General features: G+C 42.7%; 1 protein-coding gene across 1 annotated transcript in view; it reads left to right on the top strand.

The window, feature by feature from the left end:
* The first annotated feature begins 757 nt into the window (after positions 1-757).
* Positions 758-25,839, top strand: part of clybl (citrate lyase beta like) — a 63,095-nt gene continuing 38,013 nt past the window's right edge. The window contains exon 1 of the mRNA XM_054615480.1: positions 758-826. Coding sequence (XP_054471455.1) covers positions 783-826 — 44 coding nt within the window. The 5' untranslated portion in view covers positions 758-782. The remainder of the gene's footprint in view (positions 827-25,839) is intronic.

Below are 25,839 nucleotides of genomic sequence, written 5' to 3'. Positions count from 1 at the left end.
CAGAATACTACAGTTGCACTTAATTACAAAAAACAAAAACTATTTTCGAGGCAGGACATATACACTGAAGAACGACCAAGAAACGGCCACCATGGACTTAAGGCCTACCACCGAACACCCTTTGGCCTACAACCTTGACGAAATAAAGTAAGTTCAGCAGCACATTCACATCATTTGAATGCACCCACAGCACAATGGCTGACATTTGGAGCAAATCCCCTGCTGACTTAATCATGGCGAATATTGCGTGTCATTTGTGCACCACACTTGGACCTGGCTGATGTTAGTGGTAGTAATTCGCCACTGCTGCGAGAGAGAACTCCCGGGGTGACTCTGCCCTTGTGCTTGAATCTCTCACCCCCCATTTCTCTCCGTTGCAAGCTTCAGCCTGTCCCCTGCTGTCTCACCAGAGTTGTTGTAGACAGTGACCATGTGTGAGGCAAAGAATCATGTAAATGTTCACCCATTGTTAATTTCATTTAAAGTAATTTCTACTGTTAATTTTGAATATCTTGTAAATTAAATAAAACATTTTTTAAATTTTTTTTTTTATCATAACTCACTGTTTGGCTATTTTCCCTCACAAACTATCCTCCTCTCCCCTCTCCTCAACAGCACCACCCCAACTACTACTATTCGTTGTTTACCGTTACATGTGCTGGGAGTCCTCCGGGACACGCCCCCTCTCCATGCTCTAACCAATCACGTAGCTAGAGCAGCGAGAGGGCACAACTTCGGCAGCCAATCGCCGCCCGCTCTGTTAGCGCGTCATCGAAGGAAACATGGCGGCGCACATCACCAGAGCCGTGAGGCGACTTGTTCCTCAGTAAGTCAGTTCATGTTTTCGTTTCGTGTCTCTCTTTCTCCTAAATGTGCTCTCTGTCTTGTAGAGAAACACACCTGGGGAAATGTAACGGTGTTCATCTTGGTTGACAAGTTTCAGCCGTTGCTCCAATGTCACTTGTGTTGTTGGCTGGAAGAGAAGTAGGCTAACGTAAAGCAGTTGTCCACAGTGTTTGCTAACATTATGTTCGTTTGTCATCCCCGTAATGTTGTCTTAAATGACTTAAATGGCTAGTTTTAGAGACGCTGGGAATGTGCACTGAACTTGTGTTGCTACCATCGGCATAAGCAGATCATGCTACACGTTATTGATATCCAAAACAGTCCAAGGGCACTGCAAAGAGAGATCCATTTATGTGCACACAGCACAAGGCAGTAGAAAGGAAGCAAGTTGTGCAGGTGAGAGTTGAACCCCCCCCCTGGGACAGTAAACAATATAGACAAATACAAAAGTAATATCCTAAAAAAAAGGAAATGGGCATGGAAACACACCATCAAAAACCAAAGATAAAGTACGCGTCTTAAATCAAGCAGAAATATAAAAATACATAATATAACGTGTAAGGGTGTTTTTGCATGTTTTCATATGCGTGTGTGAAGTGTGTTCACAAAATCACACTTGTGTTCAGTGCAAATGATAATCATATATGCTAAGTATGAGTGGTTGGGTTCATCAGACAGGATCTAAGCCTACATTTGAAGTTCTTAAATGAGGTGGACTAAAATGCAATTTAAATATATAACTGTTCAATGACTAAGTCCCCTCATGTCTAATGGAGAATTGACAGAGCACAGTACGAAACCTTGGGAGGTGTAACCATTTGGCATTTCTCGTATTATAGTGTTTTACCACACTGTTTCACTGAAAAAATACTTGAGAAGGCATGGGAAGCAGAGCAGGATGTTCTGCCCTGCTGCTAAATGTGGCAATTCTGCAATGGATTTTGTCCATAATATAAAGCTTGCGGGATTAGAAGCTCCCCAAATCATATTGCAGTATATGAGGTGAGGATAAATCAAGCTATAATTAAGAGTGAACAAACACTTCTGATGAACTAAACTATGAATTTTGCTAATGATGCCAATGTATTAAGATATTCTATCGCAAGTAAACCAAATATGACTCCAAGGAAACACTTCTGAGTGCTGTTGAGTTGTATTACTTTTATTGCAAGCGGATTATTATACAGTATATATATATATATATATATATATATATATATATATATATATAATATTCGATACACCTCTGCAGAAACACATTAACAATCAAAAGTGCCTATTCTGAAAATTGTCCTTTTTTAAAAGTGTTACATTACAAAAACTATATCGGCAGGATGTTTAAATTTAATGAAATTATGTTAATGAAGGTTATTGGTATCGCTTACGTGTGAGACTTTGCTGCAAAGCCAAGATTAAACCAATTCGACAATTGAGCCAACCACAAGACAATTACTTGGGTTAATTCCGTAACTTGCAGCAAAGGTCAGTGCTTGAATGGTAGGGAGTAGATCCGTTGGAGTGACCATGTGGTCCCACATTATAAATAATACAATCTGCATGTTGTATATGTATAGCATTTTTTATAATCACTTAATTGTTTCAGTCGTCTTTCTTTGTCTTTCAATCTCGGTCATCTCTAAGTACTTCATCACATTGATGCAAAATAAAAAGATATAACAAGACAATGAGTCCAAAGCCACGCTTACCCCTGTGAGGCTGTACTGAGCACAGCAGAGCCAAAAGCTAACTTTAGCCTGCTACTGGGCTCACAATGAACATGCTAAAATGCTGTGTAGAACTTGTACAGTTGTTTACCATCTTAGTTTAGTGTGTTAGCATGCTAACCTGCACGAAACAGAAAGTACAGCTTGGGCTTATGGGGGGGTCATTAGTTTGGTCATAAACCAAATTATTGGACACATTTAGAACTGACGGTGGGGCTACTCCATATCACCAAAGGTAACCGTAAATTAACATTCTGGCAACTTCATTAGTATGGTCGTTCCTAAGGTCCGCACCTCCTCTAGCCGTCCCTTATTCCAGTTTGTTGTTCCGAGTGACTGGAACAAGATGCAAAAAAAAAAAAAAAAGATGTTAAATCTCCACACACACATTCCTGTACCCAAATTTAAAAATACTTTTCTGATCATTGTACATGCTTTTGAATTTGCTTCTCTGGAACACGGTACATACGTCTATACTGTAATGTTTACATTTGGTCTTAAGTTGTTTTATTGCACTGGTTGTATCTATGTTATAATAGATACCACTCTTGGCCAGATCGTCATTGTAAATGAGAATTGGTTATCAATTGAGCTATCCGGTTAAATAAATGTAAAATAAAATGGACACAGAGGTTATCTTGGTTCATCCACACAGCTAGTCTGGTAAAAAAAATCCAATATTGCTGTAAAATTGGCACACAATGTTCTAATACATTATGAGATGTTAAGAAAAATGGTATAGCTCCCTAAGGAAGACCAATTACAGTCATAATATGAACAAATGTCAGATCCTGTGTTTTTGGAAACTTGACTCACATTGAGGACTTAAAGTCTGGATTCAGCCTCTGCTGCTGCCCAACGTTTTTGAAATGCAAAACTTAATTGCTGGAGTATTTCTTTAAAAAATACAAGCTCTTAGATTGCGTATTGGTCTTGTGTGAATTTCTGTAATTAAAAGTGGCCTTTAATGCTCCTCTACTTTTTTGTAAACTGTCACACAAGTCTCATAACTGGCACACTGAGAAACTTCAGACAGTTTGATTGTTACAGAGAACGTAAGTGAGTTTAAATATTCTAGTAACATGTCCGTACTGGTCAACTGCATTGTGACATGCGGCTCTAATTCAAGACGCATGAATTTCCAGAGGCACAAAGCTGATGATCCTGCCAAATTAGAGTGTGAAGTGATTGTCACGCCAGTCTGGTGTGTGTGCGTGCGTGTGTGCGTGTGCGTGCACGCGTGTGTGTGTGTGTGTGTGTCTTTGTCTGTGTCTGTTTGTGCTTGTGGTGATAGCCTGAACAGATAAGAAATAAAATATGTTATTCCCAGTAGTCTCTCTTTTAACTTAGCATCTCACATTTTTCTAGTAGTATTTTAATTAATTTCATATTTACTAATTAACCTTTAGTAAAAATGAAGTGTACTTTGGATATTTTGAGATTTTGAGATTTTTTAAAATGATTTCTTGCGTACAGCATATGCATATAAAACCTCACCTCCCTCATGGAATTCATATTGAGGTTTTGGAAGGCGTTTCTGGGTGAAGCGGTAACTACATGGTTAAATGCAGCTCTCTCAGAGGGCTGGAACTAGGAGAGGAATGTGTGTGCTTGTTTTATGGACAGCCTAGAGCCCTCGCCCTGGCATTGGCGGCAGACTGCTCTTTGTCACAAACACCCCCGTGTCAAAGATGCAACAGCATCCTGGAGGAAGCATTGACTGCCGCTATGAAGTCGACAAGTGATGAAAGTAGCCTAGAGGTTGTCAATTAAGCGAGCCAAGGCCTGGACCTTATAAGTTAATGGGCAGTTTCCCCTCTCAGGGCCTGCTAGGGCTTTATAGCACAGCTTATAAAAAAAAACAACCCAAGAGTAATGCACCCCTATAACGTTTTCAATTAAGAGAAAGGGCATAAAGCAGTGCAGACACTTGGCAGTCATGCTAGAATGTTTATAAAGTGGCGTTTGGCATAAATTGGGAGGGGAATTTTTCAATTGCCCCAGTTGTTTTAAAGCAGCAGCTACTGTGCGGAATTTTATTTTGATGGCGCCTCATGCTGACTGGAAGCATTACAGACTTCCTGGTGTCTTCCCATTACCGGCTCTTTCAGCTCGGTCATATGGACGCGCAGTCTGAAGTTTAAAAAGCTATGTCTTCTCAGTTGTAAAAGAGATTAGAAACAAGACAGAAATTTGATATATACTTGTAATGTTCCATACTTTATTTTGTATTTTTAATATGTGTCATTATAAATGTCAATGTAATTTCACAGTACATTGGGAAATTACCATATAAACTATCCTATACTTGGAGGAATTACATGTAATGCAATTAAAGACAATTAAATAAAACGGGGCATACTATTGTTTGTTGACATAATTGCTGATTGTGCACCACAAAGCCCTTTTGTTTGAAATGCGAATAGAAATAAGCAATGATTTAAAATGCTCACCGAAACCCCCCCCACCCTCCGATCATCTGGTGTCCTCCGTGGCGGAGCTTGCTTGGGCAGCTTCCGGTAGATAAATAAATCAGTGTTGAATAAACACCCGTGTGTTGACACCTCATTTCCTCATTGATTGGTGGCCGAATCCCAGCTTGAGGTGTGTGGCCATAATCCAATCAAGCAGGAAAACAACCAAGGGGACTTTGTAACCAAATTCTTCAGCAAAGGGAGGGCGAGAGTGTTGGCCAAGTAACCTCAAACCTCACGCTCTATGCCTTTTTTATTTCATCTTTTTACTGGACACATTCTTTTTTCGTTTTTTATATTGTGTGAGCACTTTAAAATCTTCCTATTTTTCCCCCTTTTATATTATATATTGTTTTGACAAGCTGAATCAAACAATACTAGCAAAACACATGTAGAACACAAGTAAAGAAAATCCACAACACGACATCACCGCCCGTGGATGTATTCTACAGTGGCTTTTTTTATTTCACATTTTGACACATTGAGCCAATGAACCAGTAAAACGCTCTATTACCTGTTGTTGACCCGGCTGCAGTCCTGCCTTTGAAATTGGTTACAGAGCATTAGGCTAACACATGTTGCTGTGTGAAAACAAAGCCGGCTTGGCAAGCCAGCTGAGTAAACGCGGTTGTGGGATGGCAGCGGAGAGAGGCCTATACACTTGTCCTCAGCGCAGACCGGGGCTGGATCCATGCGGCCAACAGATGGATACGTTACCCAGCATCCCCAAACCAAAACAAGTGTCTCTGCTCCAGCACCGAGAGCCTTTGATCCGCAGCACATCTTTTTGGCTTCAGAGCAGGGCTTTTTTCGGGGGAACCCCAGAGCGCACATGGAATCGCATCTGTATAAACACGGCCTGCGCGGGGAGGAATGTGTGAAACAATGCATAGAAAGAATCTGTTTCTAGAAATGCGGTTGGCTAAAGGGTGGTTTATGTGGTTTTGGAGTTTGAACACGGTGGTCGGATTGAATGAGAAGGTGGGGAAATATGCTCTGTTTTTAATGATAACACGAGTGGGGGAAACTTGTGTTTTTGCCTCTTCTTTTTTTTACCGATGTGAGCCAAGTTCTGCGATGAAATTATCTTTTTTTTTAAGTCTAGTGCGTGTTGTCAAAGATATTGATACAGTAATGTATAGGTAACAACTTTTTTGCTGCGTACTTTGACGAAATTGCATTTCCTGCTTTTTTTTGCTTTTTTTACACACAGGCTGCTACAAAAGTCATTCTTGTTGTGGTTGTCCAAGCTACTTATCTTTAATCTATTAAACATTATGATCATTATCTATTGCGATCAAATTATTTTAGATATTACACGCAGACCTCCTGAGAGAGACCACCCAGTTTCCTCCTGATTGTCATGACAAGTTGTAGCCTGTGTTGATCCATTTATTGAACTGTATATTAAAGCATTCACTGTAGGCATGACTAACAATTTCACATAAAGAGTGTGTTGGGGGGCTGCTACAGTTTAGCCCATGCAGCATTAATTGGGTAGCTCTCAGAGTTGTGTGTGTGGGCAGGATATTGCTTCCAGATTTTGAAGTCAGCGTCACCGTCAAAAAGGCCAAAGGGGCTCTTTGGGCTATTAAACAGATGCAGATTCGGGTTCAGTTTACACCTCGGGAACCTGTGCGAGGACCTTCATATCACTGGCGTAAGGTCAGTGTCGTCAGTCATCGGGTCTTGTTCTCTTCCCACTTTTCCCCTCTGCCACAACGATGTTTTGGTCTTCTCACGGCACCGAGGTTGGCCCATCGCCATGGTGATGGTCGGCCAGTTCCAGGGCGATGAGGTGTAATTTACCCAGCATTTCCTGTCTGATACACAGCACCCTAATGAGTAAGAGGCCTGCTTTTACAGCAGCATGTTTGTTAAACAGGCACAGCGGGGTGTGTGTGTGTGTGTGTGTGTGTGTGTGTGTGTGTGTGTGTGTGTGTGTGCGTGTGCGCGTATGTGTATGTGTGTGGCTCTCTCTCTGCCATTCTGCCTTGTTTGTTTAAGCGCATGCACACCTATAGGTGGGACCGTCTGTAATAGCTCACGGGTCTATGCTGTGGCCACACGGCTGCAGTTCCTGGTGTAACCCCTCGGTGTCACTGTAGACAGCATGCTCGGTAACGAGGGCCTTGAGAGCAGCTTGTGGTGTTTGTTCTAGCAGGGAAGTGAAGTTTCATCCCTTGAATGTCCCTCATTAAATAGTCCCACTCTGTCGCTAAGTGACTATCCAGGAAACTTAATTTGGAATATCAGCAACTATGTGTGCATAATGTGATTGTGCTGGCTTTTTTTCAAGAGACTTCTTGACACTGAAGAAAAAGTACTAATAATAATAATAATCAATCCTTTATTAGTCCCACAATGGGGAAATTATTTCTCTGCATTTAACCCATCCCGGAGGAGCAGTGGGCTGCAATGAAGCGCCCGGGGAGCAACTTGGGGTTAGGTGTCTTGCTCAAGGACACCTCGGCATGTTGCCGGTAGAGGGGTTTGAACCACCAACCTTGTGGTTACGGGACAAGCGCTCTACCTCATGTGCCACAGCCGCCCCATACTATTAGTAGTATGCACCTTTTTAGTATTAATACAACAAATGTGCAAAATATAGTAGTATTGTGACAGTAAACAAAAATGAAGCTTACACAAAGGCTGAAAAACTCTCATTTAATTACATTTAATGCTTAAAGATTAGTACAATAATTGATTTGCCATTTGACAGGAAATCAATTGGTGACAATTTTGATAACCAGTTAATTATTAAAGATGTTTATTCGGTAAACTATCAAATATTTACTGTGAACAGCTGCTCAGATGAAGTACTTCACATCATTGAAATGTTTTTGAGGTTTTTTTGACTGCTGTGTGAGCAATTGCAAGACACTGCATGGGCAGCTGTGATGGACATCTGTCCATTTTGACATTTCACAGACTTGATGATCAATGGCTTAATTGTTATTCATCAGCTGCAGCCTCTTACTGGCTTAACTCACATTCAGTATTTGTTGTAATTATTAGGCTTTATAATTACTGCCGTTTGATTTGTATTAAGTGCGCTCTTGTAACACAAATGATAAGGACATATGTGTCATGGTGAGTGGGGGGGTATGTACTACAAAGTATGTTGTACTTTGTGTTTTGATGTCATTTGGTCCATCAACCCCACCCGAATCAAAAACATTCAGACATAGTTTTATAGTGTCATGGATCTTGTTCTTGCCATTCTCCACTGACTCTGCAGTTTTTCGCAGCTTCTGTACAGTGAGACAACTTCTCTCACTGATCTGTTCATATCGAACGGATCATTACCACACAACTGCGATGTGACGTCTCTGAATTCATAAAAAATCAGATTCATCCGGGCATGCAGAGGAGAGTTGGCTCGATTCTCTTGGTATTTTGCCGTGTTTTGGAACTGGCTTGCAACTTCCACCGTCACATCCCCGTGGCACAAGTTGCAGACAGGCGACCGCCTGTTAGCACTACACTTCATTAGAACCAGGTTTCAGTGGTACCACACACATTCAAACAGCAGGGCCATCTCCCCTAGCATCAAAGGAGACTTCTTTTTTTTTTTTTTTATACAAAGGCTCGTCTCTGTGTCTGTCTTCCCATCAGCGTCTGCTAATGATGCATGCCGCACACGTTTTTAACATCGACACCCTCCTCTCCCCATCACTCATTTGCACACTCCATCTCTGCTTCTATTCCTCCCTGCCTCTCTCACCCTCCCTCTCTCTCTCCCTCCCTCTCTCTGCCATTCGCGGTGTTTGTTTGGCTGCTGGGTTTTGTTTGTTTATTGTTTCCAGATGGCAGACGCAGACTTCATTTGTGTGGCTTTCAAGTTTCCAGAGAGCTTTTTACTGCCTTGGCTCAAGCGCTTATCCTGTTTCCTCTAGCCGGGCTTTATGATGGGCCCTTTTTTTTTTTTTTTTTATACGTAGCAACTGGAAACAACTGTCACTACCAGTCTGAGAGCAGGAGAAAGCCAAGGAAAAAAACAACAACTCTCCATCTGAACATCTTCATTAGTGAGCAGTCATTCCACAGATGAGGACGACTTTTCTTTTCTCCCTCGGAGGGTGAACTTCATAGAATGAAAGAGGGAATACCCTCGACTGTGTTCACTACTCTGAACTTCAGCGGTCCCACAGAGAAATACGATGTGCGAAAGAAAGTGATTGTATGTTGACATGCCGGTTAGGCGGCGTGCTCGCAGTGGTGATGAAGCTGGTAGTTTTTTTCTTTTTTCTTTCAGGACTTTGCTGAGTCTAGTCTGGGCATCATTAAGCTCTGTGACATCACTTATTTACAGGAACACAGGAGGTCGACCGGCCCAGTAAATGCTGGGGGGGGAGGAACCATTGCGCGTCTTTACTCATCGGATGCGGTTTTAAAGACGGAGCAGTAATCAAAGCTCTCGGCTATATAAAACCCCCCACCCCTTCTCCTTAAGGAGGCCTTTTCTCCTGGCTGCAGCTGAATGAGTGATTACCCTGGCATTCCGACCTGCCTAATCCCATTTCGAGGCAGTGATTTAACACAGAGTAGCAGTGGCTGAGGCGCTGCGTTCACTGACCTGCCCCCCCCCCCACACACACACACAACACACACACGCACGCACGCACGCACGCACGCACGCACAGAAAAACTAGTCGCTGGAAGGGAATGCCAACCTGTTTGGTTTCATATTTCTGAAGCAAATAGGTTGGCGAAGCATAAACATTTAAAAAAAAAAAAAAAAAAAAAAGCATCATGCAGGGCTGAAAACTTCATCTCTGTTCTTCAGCCATTAAGTCATACAGTAGCGTGGATCCCAGATGACGTCAGCTCTTATCACTATGTCATTTACGTGCTTCTTTAGGATCAATCAGGGTCCACATTGTTGTGTGTGTGTGTGTATATATATATATATATATATATATATATATATATATATATATATACAGTACCAGTCAAAGTTTGGACACACCTTCTCATTCAACTACTTTGAAGAATCTAAAATATAAAACATATTCTGGTTTGTTGAGCATTTGTTTGTTTACCACATAATTCCATATGTGTTCCTTCATAGTTTGGATGTCTTCAATATTAATCTACAATGTAGAAAAAAATTAAAGAAAAATAAAGAAAAACCATTGAATGAGAAGGTGTGTCCAAACTTTTGACTGGTACTGTGTATATATATATATATATATATATATATATATATATACCGTCCTTTTGCTAACCCACTCGTGAACCCTGCACAAGGGGATCCGAGCTGAAGTGTGAGGGGATCCGACTTTAATGTCCACGTAATCAGTGGTGTTTGTGTTTTACCACCACTGAGCGCCTGGCTGGCCGGCTAATCTCATCAGGGTTTGGGCTCTGGTGCCGGGGTGAGGGAGAGGACAGCCTAGCATGACCCACATCTCCGTGCCAGGACGGCTAACAACACTCGGGCTCCACCAGCGCAACTCCATCAGAGTTTACTACGAGGCCCTTTGCCAGGCTGTTTACTACTGGACTGTCTGGCACAACAAGATAATGCCGCCCGTACTAATGCCCTCTAAGGACACAGCCACTCTCACTAAGGAGGGTCTGCTCGTTTGCATCATCTCTTTGCAACCACATAATAACATTGAGGGGTAATAATGGGGTGTAGACAGGGTTTGCAGTAATCGTTTTAATAGGTAGTGGTATTCTGTCTGACCAATCAGCGTCCTGTGTGGAGCCACTGGCAGCTATGGGTGTGTCTAAGGTGTGTGTGTGTGAGACGACATGGAGTGGCGACTGTTTGTTCAACACAACAATAGTGGCTCTTAAAGAGGTTAGCATCAGTTAAATCAGAACTAAAGGATATTTCTTGATATAAAAAAAATTGTAAGTAAGTGTTTCCGCTCTTCTCCTGACTGGCTTCTGTAAGAGTTTGATTACCAGTGCTAACTTATTCTCTCCCATGTGAATGCATGATGGCATATGTTGATTTTATGATTGTTTACAAAAAGGTGTGACTATGACATCATTTACATACCCTATGTATATTCAAGTCCAGTGCAACATGAAGGCGAACATTAGAGAGTTGGATCAACATCTGACAGTGTGAACCAAGCCCGAACCTTCTAAGCTTCTAAGGTAAGATTTATTGCTTGAGAATGGTTGCATTATATTGTACAAGTGTACCCAATAAACTGGTAACTTGATGTATAATCGTGTCTCCTCTACTCAGGGAAATAAATGAGCGGTTGCCCAGTAACCTCAACCAAGTAGTCTAGTAGGTTTAGGCAGCAAAATCAGTTAGTTAGGTTTAGGAAAAGAGCGTAGTTGATGGTAACTTTACTGACTAACTGATGGCGACGGCCAAAACACCAAACTCAAGGCTTCAAAACCGCAGTCCACAAACCAATATGTGAAGTCACAACGATTTGGTCCACTTCTTATATACAATCAAAGGCCATGACAAAATGTCAACATGTACTTTACTTCCGCACAGGACACGAACTGCGGTCTCCTGGAGGAAAGTCCTGTGTTTGCTTTTTGAGCAAACAAGAGTACCGCAGCCCCATTTCTGTTTCCTCTGGTAAAGTAGCACCAATTAAAATAAATAAATAATATGTTTGCCTTTCTACTGCATAGACAGCCCAGTTTTATCAAAAGACCATCTTTCCAGTTCTTTAACCGACTTCCTGGAACATATCTTATGTCCCATATGCATCAGCACCACACTGAGAAGTAACGTAAGCCCCTTTTTACGATTTTGTTTTTTATACACGATGGTGTAACAACCACAATGGTGCAAGAAAAACAAATTGTGAATAAAGCTGAGGCTGTTTGATGACACTGTAAAATGCAAATGCGTTAAGGTAACCTTACCATGACAGCAAATCTGAGAAGTCACCTGTTACCTTGTGACGATAGTGAGGCAGCAGAGGCACCACAAATGAACAGAGGAACATGCATTTTAAGATGTTGTTTAAATAAGGTTCATGGTAAAATTTGTGTTTATCATGACCCTATTTTTCTGGTATAAAAGTTCAAATTTTACACCCAGATCATTGAGCATACACTAATTTACTGTTAGCAGGTTGTATCAAAGTCTTGTTTATTGTTCTCCCATCGTGAAAAACCTTATGTTACACACTGTTGTTTTAGTGAACTGACACCGTTGCACTCACTCTGCTGCGCCCATGGGAGGTCAGAAACCTGCAGTCCACTCCCAGAACTCCCCATCCAACCTCTGCAAACACACACACACACACACACACACACACACACACACACACACACACACACACACACACACACACACACACACACACACACACACACACACACACACACACACACCACCACAGGAAACAAATGAGCAGCTGGCTGTTTGATGGTCTAATTTAAACCAGTGGATATTTTTGAGTCGTTTCAATCCCCTGACGTGTGTGTGTGTGTGTGTGTGTGTGTGTGTGTGTGTGTGTGTGTGTGTGTGTGCGTGTGGACACAGGGGCATAATAAAGGAAGTTCCTTTTAAGCGAGGGATGGATAGTTTTCCTATTTTGCTGTTGAGATGTATTCTAAATATTTAGTTTTCCATTTTGTAACAAGGCTAGTCATTGATATGGCCGCCAGGAACGGCTGCACCACCCTTTCTGTGAGTGCCTCTTGATCTGCAGTTCACATTTTACTGCTGTTTCATCCGCCTCGCTGGGGCCTCCAAGAAAAGCACACCGTCAGTATCTATTCACACCACAAAAAAAAAACCTCGGATCCACCACAGTCAGTAAAAACATAAAAGAAAATCTGACCTCCAGTCTTTGACCTATCACAGTACAATTCACTTTATTGTGAGGCATGCAGTCCATGGTGAGGAGAAGTGCTTAATAAACCATCTGATCTGCTTTTGTACAGGCTTGATTGGCCTTAAATTTGCAATATTAATTAATGCAGGATACTCCGACATCCATCTGGGAACACGCGTTCAGATCAAACAAACCATTAAAAGAGTTAAAATCATCGCCAGGGCCTAATTATCACCTAATAGCTGATGTGGCAACAAACAAGTACTATCTCCTTTTTGCTTCTATTAGCCCAACCAATGACTGCAGACTCAGAGTACGATAATAAAGGGTTGTTTCTGAAAAAAATTGACCCTGGGTGCTAAATGCAAAATTGATTTTAATTATGATTTTAACTTGATCCTTCAACTTTTACAATTTTGGTCCAGCATTTGCTGTTGCTGTAATTTATCTCCCATATGTGTGTTTTGTGTCTCATGCCTCTGCATGATCAAACCTTTTGATTTTGTCTTTCACAGCAAGGTAGGGCGTCCTCTACTGTAAATTCCATTAGCTTTTGGTCAAACATGCACCAGGTTGTTAGGACTGGAGGCTCATTTGTTTAACCATCAGCTCGCCACCTAAGCTTATTAAATCAATAGATTAAAAAGATGCCTAGCTGCGACGTTGAAGACTAAAAACGCACATATGCGCGCGCCGACACACAAACACAAGCAGCATGCTAAGTTGGCTTATCTTTGATGTGGCCCGATTTGACAAAGAGACTCCCTCCCGTCAAAGGTTTGCAAATAGACTGATGCACAAAAGGTATTCCCTCTGTTTGTTTGTTTGAAATAGACTCTGCTGCGAATTAGTTAGCGTTCCTGCTTTTGATCTAAATGTTCCACATGATGGCTAGTTCTCTTTTCTTTTCCCCCGGATTTCTTTAAAGATGTCCGCCCACTTTACATTGCATTAGTATAGTGTTTGCTTTCGTGGATGTATTCGCCATGAAAAGAGGACTGAATCAGACAGCGACGCAGGCCCGAACAGCGAGCAAAACGGTATGCCTTTTTTTTTATTTTTTTTTAGTCCCATCTTCGATGATGCGGCACTTCCTCTGGCTTTTGTCTCCAGTTTTTGGGGGCGCAGCTGTCGGGGGGGGGGCTAGGTGCTTTCCACGCTTCCCCTCCCCAAAAAAAACCTCAGGCCACGCGCCGCTGCACCCCAAACACTAAATAGGAGCATTAGACACACCGTGTTAGTGGCTGCTGGTGTTTTGAGCTGTGGCTGTGGGTGCGTGTCTTGCCCAATGGGCCAGAGACGTGCACATTACCGCAAACGCACACTCCCAGCTGCACACCACGCTGCAGAAGTTCTCCTCTATCCACCTCCACACCCTCCTATAAAGACAATGGATTTATTCTTTTGTGTCACATGTCCCGTTTGTCCCATCGCCGACTTCTGTTTCGTCTGTTGCCCGTTGACCCCTCTCTCTGCTTTGAGTAACCCCCGCCTGGCTACAGATCTGCACTGTGAAAATACCCACAAGGCCTTTTTTTTACCCAGATGAAGTGTTGCGGACTTTGATTATGCAGCCACCGGCATCACACCTCAGCAGGGTATATCCAAACATGAAAATTAATTCACAGCTAAATGCTGCTATATGCAGTCTTGAGAAGCAGAGGAGAGGAGAGGAGAAATCAAACACAGGTTTACACTAGTGAACAGCCCTGGCATTAAGAAAGAGGAGCCTGAAGGCAGCGTTCATTAATGTGCAAAGCAAATGGAACAGTTACTTCCCCCCCAACACAACCAACACAACACAACACAACACACACACACACACACACACACACACACACACACACACACACACACACACACACACACACACACACACACACACACACACAAATGCAATGGTCATCTCAATAGAGGGAAGGGGCCCTTTTGATTGCAGGGAATTTAAATCGGCATAAAAGAAATTGACCTAAATTAAATAGATGTAAAATATTCCGGTGCTGCTTAAAAAAAAATCAAGTTATTGAAAAAGGGAGAATAAAATCAGCATAATGAGCTGTAATTGTAAACAGAGCCGAACACTCACAGGAGAGCCGCATTGATCGGTCTGAAATTAGAAAGTTTGTGTTTGAGTTGTTCCCCGTGTTTACTAAGCAAACTTGTTCCCTTACAGCTTGGGAATGTTGTTCACCAAATTTCCTCACACTGTCAGGTTTTCAAGTTCTCGTCTTTAAGTTTTTTAACTCTTGAAATTTCTGAAGGAAAAAATAAATAATTTTTATTTCAGTTTGACGTATTGCAACTGGCTGAAGGTATTGTGGCCTTTTTTAGCTTCAGCCGTAGCGTCCTTTTGGACTGTCTGTTATGAACTTTAGCACCAAAGTACTTGGGCATGACTTTGTCTCGGAGCAATGCAAATGGAATTGCCCCCCGATGGTTTGGAATGCGCCCAGCTGGCCTTTAAAAGGTGATAATTGGAAAATACAGGATGAAGCCACAGTCAAAGTGGGGACCTTGTGTTAGACTGAGTTAGCCATAGCAAGGATGGAGGAGAGAAAACAGTGCATTTCCTTTGGTGCTTTATCTGTGTATTTGAACTCCATTGTCTGAACAAAGCAAACAGAATCCAAGCTGTACACTTTTTGAAGTCATTGTCAGAGAGGTTGGTCAAAAAGTTAATATTGAGCCCTTAAGCGGTTAGATCTAATGTATGTATACTTTTGATATTTATCTACAAATGGGGTGCAAATGCAAAGTTTGCAATCCATACAAAAAAATATGAACAAAGTCAATGGCAAATCGTCGTGGTACACTTTCCTGATTTATTTCAGGTTTGTTCATGGGCATATTGTTGTTGCTTTTGGAAAAATAACACTCGGGAAAATTCTCCTTTTTTGAATTTACTGAGAGGACCGCTGAAATGCATGTCCCTACTAATCTCTAGAACCTGACACAGCATTCCTTCGCTTCTCGGGAAGGAAGTGTAGCTGGAAGGTCAGGAGGCCTATACAGGAGCTCTTCCCTTTTTACAAGGCAACATTCAGAGCATTTCTTCTCTCCTCTCCTTGTGTTAGCCATGACTTAGTGTAAGCCTGCACATCCGGTCTCCATTACTGTGTTCTCATCTGAGAGAATTTGACGGCGATAAGGCTCTTTTGAAGTCCGGCTTTACTAGAGGACCTCATGAGAGAGGGAGGGAGGAAGCCGGCTACTAAACTGGAGAGAGAACTCAGCAAGCTATCTCTTACTTTCTCTTGAGCTCCGAGTTTGAATTTTAGGCCACATTTCTAGTCAGAAATTGCACTGGATATATTTTGCCATGTGATTCAGAATTTCTTCCCTGTTTTTGCAGCTGAATAAGATATGTGTGCATGAATAATATGAAAAAAACAAACGTATCGTGACATTTCAAAAACACTTTGGTCATTAGGCTTCACTCCAGTGAAAACAGTCTGCGTGTCACCCATCAGGCCCCGTGTCAATCAGCAGACATTTCCAGCAACAATATGCCAACACCCATTCTGCACTCTGTCCAGGAAACCTTTTACAAACTCCAAATGGAATCTTCTTAATGACTTCCTGTACCTGATGCCTATACTGTTGCTATCTGGATTTCACCAATGAACCAGTTTCAGCACTTCTTCTGCGTTCTGGCATCAACATTGAGAATGTCCATGTTGGCGCTACACGGACATTCATTTATACATAAACCTTGGGTTGTCATCCTTGCTTCCTTAGGACATATAGTTTCACTGTTAGACCATAGAATTACACAAGACTTTACTTTTTTATGTATTTTGTCACATTGAAGGTAAAAAACATTTTTGATATTTTTTGTTAAATATCTCATTGCATTTTGAATGCAATCAATGAAACGAATTTTCCGACAATAATGAAAAAAATTCCATCACCCTTGGTTTTTGCAGGACTATAATAAGCCCATCCAATCATTTCCTTCGGCCTGAATGTAATTATAGGACGGGTTATCTGCCTGATCGCACTCTGCCCGTGCACTCATTGCTCGTCACCAGAGCCTCCACAAGCTGCTAACTTGAAAGCTGTGGGTGCTAACAATAGCCGTGTTGGTTGTTTACGCTCATAATGATACTTTTGGGGGAGTGGCTTTGGAGGGAGGCCTGATGGGAAGGATTGTGAGTGATGCCGACTTGGTGATTTCTCTGCTAGATTTAGAAACTTTCGGAGCATGTAAAATTTAAGTTTACGTGGAGAGCTTTATGACCTTGCACTGCTTTTTCTCTGCAAATGATGTGATAGACAATCTGGCGCAATTTGATCGATTTTTTTATTTTTTCACCTTATGAAACATGCTTCAGTTAAAGTTCATGTTGGCTGAAAGGGATGGGAGCTGCTTTGATAACATGTACATGTAGTTTATGGTTAATTATAGATTTATTGTTAAAATTCCAGTCATGTGAGGTGCAAAACACTGCATTCAGGTTTTCCCAAATCTCTTTATAAGCATGGATAAAGTGTGAGTGATCTTTTTCAGGATGGTCAGTACTTGCATAGTAGTTACTGTAATAACTCTTTGGTCGGCAGTAGCAGTCAGATCTAGCCCTTTAAGTACGGCTGGGTAATATGACAAAAATCTCCCGGTATAAGTCATTTCATATCGTTTATATTACAGTCATTTTCTTTATTTTTATATCACGATTAAGTTTGTTTCCTGGGGATTAAATCAATAGTCTGTATAAAATAACCACATGGTAAAGCCTGATGTTGAAGTAAAATAAAAGAGAAAAAAAACCCTAAATATTTCAAGCTGTATAGAGTTACAGATTAAAACAATAGTTTAATATAACTGAGTTTGAACAGATTTCCTGGGATTTCCTCAGAAAGTGCTTGTTGTCAATTTAGACAACGCAATTGTGTATCACGATATCTCAATATAGGATTTCATCATGATGCAATTAACATATAAAATGATCATGCAGCCCTCTTTTTAAGCCATAAATTGCAACAATGAGCATATATTTGAAAGTAAATTGTAAAGTGGAAGTTGTTGCTCTGGCCAAATACGAATAAACAATTTAAATCCCATAAATCTTAGCTTTCCTTCTGTCTCATGATTATTATCAAGGGGACTGACCGCTTATGCAGCTGTTGCATCAGTCTGCAACAACACAGTTCATTCTTGAGAAAGTAAGCTTCTCTTCTCCACATTCAAACCTCTTGATTGCCAAGATTTTCACAAAAATATTTGGTGCTGCAATACATGATTTCAGTCTGGTCCTGGATCGCGTTGGTGCCAGACAAGTTTCCATGATCCTCCCAGTGAGGGAAGGAAGGGGCACGGATTATTGACCAGTTGCCCACCCTCGCCCACACCACACCCTGAATGGAGAAATAGGCCAAGCTAGGGTCCTGCTCTTTCCCTGTCACTTTCCACATTATGGTCGGGCCTGTGTTTATGTTTCTGAATGTTTCATCTACGGACGCACAGGAATATTACACACAGGAATGTCACAGGAAGTGATAAGTATAACACCCTCTGCTCATCATTAGACCAACATGTATCAACCTTTGTCACTTTCTAGAACCATCACACTGCATGGAATGGATTCTTATCATCTGTAGTGTAGGTGTTGGTCTCTTTTGCAACTGTTTACTCAAAGCTCTAATACTGGTCTGATACTGGTCAAAATTGCATGAGAATAGCACATGCCAGTTGGCATATCCTGGAATTGCTGAATAATAAATAAGTCCTGTTCTTTCTGAACATAGTTGGCTTGCCTGTAAATGGGCTGTTGATGAAACGGTGGATGTGAGTCAATGTGTATTATAACAGGAGCACCTGTGCAACATTACTAAAATAACATAGTGGTCCTGGATTAAATACAACCATTGTAAACCAAATAAAAAACAGGCGGCAAGCTCCGGTTCTGAAAAGTGAAGCCAGTTCGGAAGAGCTTTAAACCTACATTCTCTTCTCTGGCCATCAGGGGGCGACTCCTCTGGTTTGTTAAAATTAATTCAGATTGTATAGAAATCGATGAGAAAATGACCCTACTTCTCACTTAATTTATTCCCTCAGTAAACATTGTAAACATGAGTTTGTGGTCTCAATCTCTAGTTTCAATTCAATACAGCATGATGTTCATTTAATAAATGATGGTCCATTTAGAGTCAAATAGACCATAAAGCAGGGGATGCTTTAGGGCGGGCTTAACTGTGATTGACAGGTTGCTGCCACAGAGTTGGAACTTGAAGCCTTTCACAGTTTGTTTTCAAATCATGAAAGGTAATTGTAACATTTGGTCACCTAAAAATTTCTTGTTCAGTGTTTGGTTGTACTTAGCTCTACCCTCTCGTCACTTTTGGATAGAAAAAAAAAGATGGCAGCAGCCAAAATCCTTTCTTAAAAAAAAATTTGGTGACGTCATGGTGACTACATCCACTTCTTATATACAGTCTATGATAATAACACATTTTAATGATAATTTGGGAATTGTTGATTTGAGTTAATGGTCATTTTGATGTTGTAGTTTGTGGTATTGGTGTACTTAAATATATTTTCTTGTAACAAGACTAATATTTTGTGGACAAATATACAGTATTTTTCAATTACAAGTTAATATACTGGCTGAGAGGCCTAGAGGACACTACAAAAACCTAGCACAGTGTTATAACAGTAACGATACACTTGTGACACTCGACCTGAAGAAGGGTCATGGATCCACTCTGTACCATAATCCTGCATGGTTTTGGTCTTGATCTGTATTTTACACATAGTCTGCTGTATTTGAATCGCACATTACCATCATTATCAAACCATTCTGGCCCTTTTGGGATTACTGGAACTCCATAAAACGGAGGCCAATGTTTGTGTAGCTTCAGCGCTTTCATGGGGCTCTCTGACTCACCGCGTCATCATTGGCTGTGCTGCGGTGAAAGCCGCTACAAGAATTCTCTCCATGTGGTGCATGACACCCGCAGCACACCGAGCTCCAACAGTCTGACTCTCCCAGCCTCCTACTCACATCGCGGCTTTTGCCACAGGAAATGTGTTGTTGATTTAATGATGTGTGTGTGGTGTGTGGTGTGTGTGTGTGTGTGTGTGTGTGTGTGTGTGTGTGTGTGTGTGTGTGTGTGTAGGCCTTTTTGTTGTGGAGACTGTTTCTGCTGTATCCCCCCACCCCCCGAGATGTAGAGACATTACTAAGTGGATTAAACTTGGATACAAACAACTCTACATTAATGAATTAACATGAATGTAATTACTGTTGCCAAGCCCTTTTGTTAACAAAGTGCTAACAAACAGTACACATTGTATTTGTCTGTTAAAGACACATAAAAAAGGGAATAGAAGTGCATTTTTTTTGCCCCTACCAGCTTCCTTCTTATAATGCATAATAATTCATGTAGATAAGAGTCAGCCCGGTGTACTAGCTAAGGGTTAATGCAGAATGCGTATAGGCATACCTCAATCCTGTAAGGCCTCATGGACTGACTAGAAGGGGCTTTCAGCTTACAATCCTTTTTTATGTGGGGTGTGGGGAGGGGCTCTGGGCTCTGCTATGGAGGCGGGGGGGTCTGTGGCCTATATAATACTTCCATGGTTTTGGCAGTCAGATTTTCGAGAAACTTCCTGGTGTGTCAGGATCAATCGGGCCTAAGCCAGTCTTAATTAAAGGCTTGGGGCTGGGCAGAAGTGGAGGGCAAAAGGCATCCCTGTTGGTTAGAAGAATGAAGCGTCTGTCATTACGACACTATAGGGAGCATCAGCTTTATTACTTAAAATTCCTCTTGCAGCTCAGTGACGCCACACGCAAATGATGGTTCGATTTATTCTTTTTGTTTTGCCCAATAGAAATGAGATAGAAAAGGCAGCATCATGGCACTCATTATAGAAGTGTTTGTTTTGCAGTATTAACCTCAAGAAAGTGACAAAACAGACCTGCAAAGACCAGAAAAGTAACAATTTCAGGATCAAGAAATTGCTCAGTAGTTTGTAGTTACACTATCGGCGCTATTGGATATCATTCTGCTGTCTTTTACTTAACAAAATCCAAACAGATTTTTATATATTCACTTTTAATCATAAACACATCATAAAGAGGCAAATAGCTATTCACATCTGCACTCATTTTTGTATGTATGCTTAAGTTATGTAAAGATGTTTCGAGTTACAAAAAAAGGATTTGTTGAAGTACGCCATCTTGAAGTCATTTCTTATTTATAGACACTTACTCTCATTGCTTGTTAAAATGAGTGATGGATTAGCTTTTAAAATAAGCTTCTGATATTAAATGAGTGAGTATTCAAGCGCCTGTACTACTGAAGCAGTTGTGTCACAAGTTTCAAACAGATGCAGTTATACTTTTTAACCACTTGGGGGCACAGGCAACTTACAGGGAAGAGGTGTGTGTGTGTGTGTGTGTGTGTGTGTGTGTGTGTGTGTGTGTGTGTGTGTGTGTGTGTGTGTGTGTGTGTGTGTGTGTGTGTGTGTGTGTGTGTGTGTGTGTGTGTGTGTGTGTGTGTGTGTGTGTGTGTGTGTGTGTGTGTGTGTGTGTGTGTGTGTGTGTGTGTGTGTGTGTGTGTGTTGTGGTGTGGTGTGGTGTGTGTGTGTGAATGGAATATGATCCAAAAGGACCGCGCTCACTCATGACACATCATGTACCACAAGAGAGGAAATAAGACAAATGCCACAGATGTCCCTTTTTCTCCGTCCTGTTTGTCTCTAGTTTGTTTCCCTCCAAATCCAAACGTCAGACAGACAGCGCCTTAGTACGTTTTAGTCTCCCGAGTGGATCTTTCCAGTACACCCATCTGTCAGACGATTTTCTTTTTTCTTTTTTTTTTTGCGGAAGTCCGAGGCGGGGTACGGGGGCGGTGTTTGTGTCTGGGCCCGGTTGGATGGGTGGGTGGATGGGTGGGGGCAAGAGATCAGACGCGGCACATATCACATCGCGGGCCAAAAATCCTAATAGTCTGATGTACCATCTGATCTGCTGTCCCAGTCATATCCATATCCAGGGCTCGTCAGCCCAGATTGTCCCATCTAGTGCAAGTTTAAAGACAATTTATTTTTTTTAGCTTGTCCATTCCACGCTATCTCTCTCTTTCTCTCTCTCTACTTGGATTTAATCAGTGTATCTCCTTTGACCTGTATCTACCCCCCCCTTCATTTACATCCATCTTCTCTTCCCAAATGTGTTGGAGGAGTCAGGGAGGAGGACCCTTGACACCTGTAGAGTCAACCAGGCACTCACTCATGTACTTCAACTCTTAATCCAAAGTCGAGTTGTTTTTGAGCACTAAAGAGCGAAATATGTTTTTATAGCCTCCTGGTTAGGTGCTCTCCCATGACAAGTCAGCTTTCAGGGGTGTATCAGCAGTTGTTTTACCTCGGATAATTTCGCCCCAAGGGAGTTGGCTTGGCGTCCAGCATCCAACGTGATCTGCTATGTAAATGTGAGGCGGCGCCATTTGTGAGCAGTGAGAAGTGTTCTCACCTGCAGGACTAATGCCGTTAATGCATCCACACCATGGAGGGTTATGTAACCGTGCCAGCTCAGATGGGAAGTGCAGCCACCTTGCCGGTCTTAATGCATACGGGCCCCACGGTGTCGGATGGGGCCCCCAGTGATCCAGGAGGCTCAAGATGGCAATGCTGTTTTTGTGTGTTTGTGTGTGTGTGTCTCTCTGTGTGTGTGTGTGTGTGTGTGTGTGTGTGTGTGTGTGTGTGTGTGTGTGTGTGTCTGTGTGTGTGTGTGTGTGTGTGTGTAACTCAGGCACGGATGTGTGTATCCATATGGTTCTGTGACGACATATTTGAAACGTTCTGGCCTCGTGCCAAAAGGATGCATAGACATAGGTGTGTGTGTGTGTGTGTGTGTGTGTGTGTGTGTGTGTGTGTGTGTGTGTGTGTGTGTGTGTGTGTGTGTGTGTGTGTGTGTGTGTGTGTGTGTGTGTGTGTGTGTGTGTGTGTGTGTGTGTGTGTGTGTCACACTGTCTTTACATTGAACCCTCCCAAATTGTGTGTTTCTTTGGTTTTTTTTATGTGGAGGTCACGTGATGTGTTTATGGTCATGTGACCTTATGGTCAGTCTGTATCAAGCAGCCATGATATTAAGTGGGAGGGTGGATCATTAGGTGTCGAGGTAAGATGGGGGACCAGTGCATGTGTGACTCTTTGCATTTTGCTGAGTGGCTGCTTAAAAGTAAATACCGATCAATCCTCCCCGTCTCTCCTCTCCCCTCTCTCTCCCTCTCTCCCTCTGTTGCCACTATACAAGACAGACCCAGCGACATGAGTTGTGGAGAAAGCTCCCCACCTCTCCTCCTCCGCCTCCTTTCCTCCCCGCGCACTGTAATCCCTACACTGAAAGAAACCGCCCCTCAGAGAATGAGTGTCAGCCTCAGAATGGAGCGCTCGTGAATAGTGCGTCAGCACCCCCTCCCCTTTTCTTTTTTCCCCTCTGGTTTGCATGTTAGAGAGTGCTAATGTTGATGGAGGTGACAATTAACTATACAATGATCACAGGGATGGCGCTTGTGCCGCCACCGCCTCTCAGCCTTCGCTAAAGAGATAAGTGACTGATCTTGACTGGGAAGATGACAGATAAGTACATGAAGGGACAGTTACTTTTGGTGTAACACAGTGTTAGCTTGTTTACCAGATGTTCTGCAAGCTTTATGCTTCATATTTGACTTGCTAATATCATCTGGCCTATTTATAGTTCCTAGTGAAGCTTTAACACCCTAATAGCAAGTCGGAGCAGAAACACCTTGACTTGTGTAGAGAGTTATTTGTGTGAGCACACTGCTGCCTCCTTTGCCAGGTGCCTACATGCCGACTATAGTAAAGACGGGGGGGAAATATTTTTTGGAGACACCACCTGAGATATCGACTGCCTCTCTGCCCGGGTCGTGAAACGGCCCCAAAAGGACATTTGCATGAAATAAATGAGAATCTCTATCACGTCCGGCCCCACCATGGCCAAAGGTTTTTTCCGTCACAGATGCGCGCTCCATCTGGCCCTGCTCTCCTCATCTCAGCTCTTCAGCTGGTCAGGTACGGCATCCTGCTTTGCACTCGATCATGGACGATATTCGTTAGAGGGGATCACATTCTGATCTCTTTAACTGTAGGATGGCATTCATTTGTTAGGATGTAGTATGACACCAAAGTCAAAGCAGCCTGAGCTGTCATGGCATCCCCAAAGTGAGTCTCTGTTTGTCCTGCTTTGGATTTCGGGGCAACACAGGGTTGAAGGGGGGTCAAGTGGTCCCTCTATCCTGAGCAAACAGGGACATGGTGACAGCCGTTGGGACAACAAACCTCCACGAGAACCGGCTTTCCTGCCAACATTCTCCCCCCGCCTCTCTCCGCTACCAGCAACCCCCTCCCCCGCCTCACCCCTCAGCCCAGGACTGTGATCCTGCATAGCCGGGCATAATGAAGCCATATAAGCCTGTTATTTGCCGCTTTACGGCTTGTTTTATGAAGGTGAGCCGACAAGCAGCTCCAAGAATGGTTCCTGTCGCTTTAACAGACTGCATTACCAAGAGAAAAGGAGCGTTTGGGGATGGGGATGGGGGGGAGGGCAGGCAGGGCCGGCCGGAGAATGGGCCGGGGCCTTTATGTCGGCCCTGCCAGGGCTTTGATGGGTCGAGGTCTGGCTGCAGGCTATCACTGGTACATTTTACGTCTTCCACCTTTTGTTTTTTCTGGGGGGGGGACGGGACATTATTGACGTTTGACCTATGTACTTATTCCCGCCTCCTCCTCACTAATCAATTACCACATCGATCCATTAATCAGACAGGGTGATGGCCAGTGAAAGGGGCCCGTGGGTATGTGTGAAGAATTGCGGGATAGGCCTCAGGCTACCGTGGAGGAGGGCCTTCACCTGTGGAGTGCACCGCTCAGCGTTTGGCTTACAACAAGTAGGGCCTAGGCATCTGTAAGTTCTCCTTGTTCACGAGAAAATGTGTACGCAACGCATGGAACTCGTGTATGTATTAGTGTGAAAAAAACGATCCATCAACGTGAGCAAAAGGAAGCTGTTTTCTTAAATTTCCATCTTTTTAAACAAATTCCTCTCCTGGTTGCACAGAATGTCATGGATGGATTTTAAATGAATCCCCTCCGTTTAAGGTATTAAACACACACATAGCTGTGTGTGTTTGTGCTTCCTCTTATTGACATTTATTTTTCTACTATTGGAATTAATGAAAATAAAAAACACACAGTTGTCCCATAGCCCAAAAACCAACAGGGGGAAAAATCGGCAGGAAGTGTTCTTATTAACGAAGCTTTATTCGGCATGACTTGTGGCACAAATAAGACCTTGGCACAAATATCCGCAGCCATTACACTGTGTCAGTAAAAGGAGGCCTTTTTGAATGAGAGCAAACATTTTTTTTGTCCGCCGGACTGTTTCCATGGAGGTTAGGCGGTAGCATAACTGTGTTTAGAGTACAAACAGAAACAGATCAGACACACAGACAGCCAGCAGATCAAAATGGAAGCTGCGGGAGCGGGAACCCACCACGCTTTGATTAGGTTTAGTTTTTCGGTTTGGTGTGTGCGGACCAAACGCCAGTCCGGCTCATGCCCTTGCCAAGTCGCTTTGCCAAAACAGGGCAAGATTTGAGAAAGAAAGTACGAGAGAGAGAGAGAGAGAAAAAGCTGTGGGACTTTCTAGTCGTCGTCGCCCCCCCACCCCCTCCCCCCACCCCCAGACTGACCAGGGGCCAGCCGGCAGTCATCCAACTCTTGTGGGTTTAGTGAATTGAGAAGACACTTCTTGTGTGGATTTTTCAATTCTTCAACGTGTCATTTTGGCCCGGCAGTGCCATTGTCCCCTGCCCCTTTTCTCCCCGCTCCTTCTGCCGAGACGAGTCGTGTCATCCCCTCGTGATCAGCACTTTTGTTGCCTTTGTTTTTGGCCCTACCTCAGAAGTCCATCTTGTCTTTTATGTCCCTGCCTTTCATGCATAAGGGAACAGTTGTGGCCTGTTGTGGGGCTGTTCCACTGCATTTCCACCAGT

The sequence above is a fragment of the Anoplopoma fimbria genome, chromosome 16, assembly GCF_027596085.1.
Source record: "Anoplopoma fimbria isolate UVic2021 breed Golden Eagle Sablefish chromosome 16, Afim_UVic_2022, whole genome shotgun sequence".
Lineage (NCBI taxonomy): Eukaryota > Metazoa > Chordata > Actinopteri > Perciformes > Anoplopomatidae > Anoplopoma > Anoplopoma fimbria.
The sequence above is the reverse complement of the archived record's forward strand: the minus strand, read 5'-3'. Positions and strand labels throughout refer to the sequence as shown.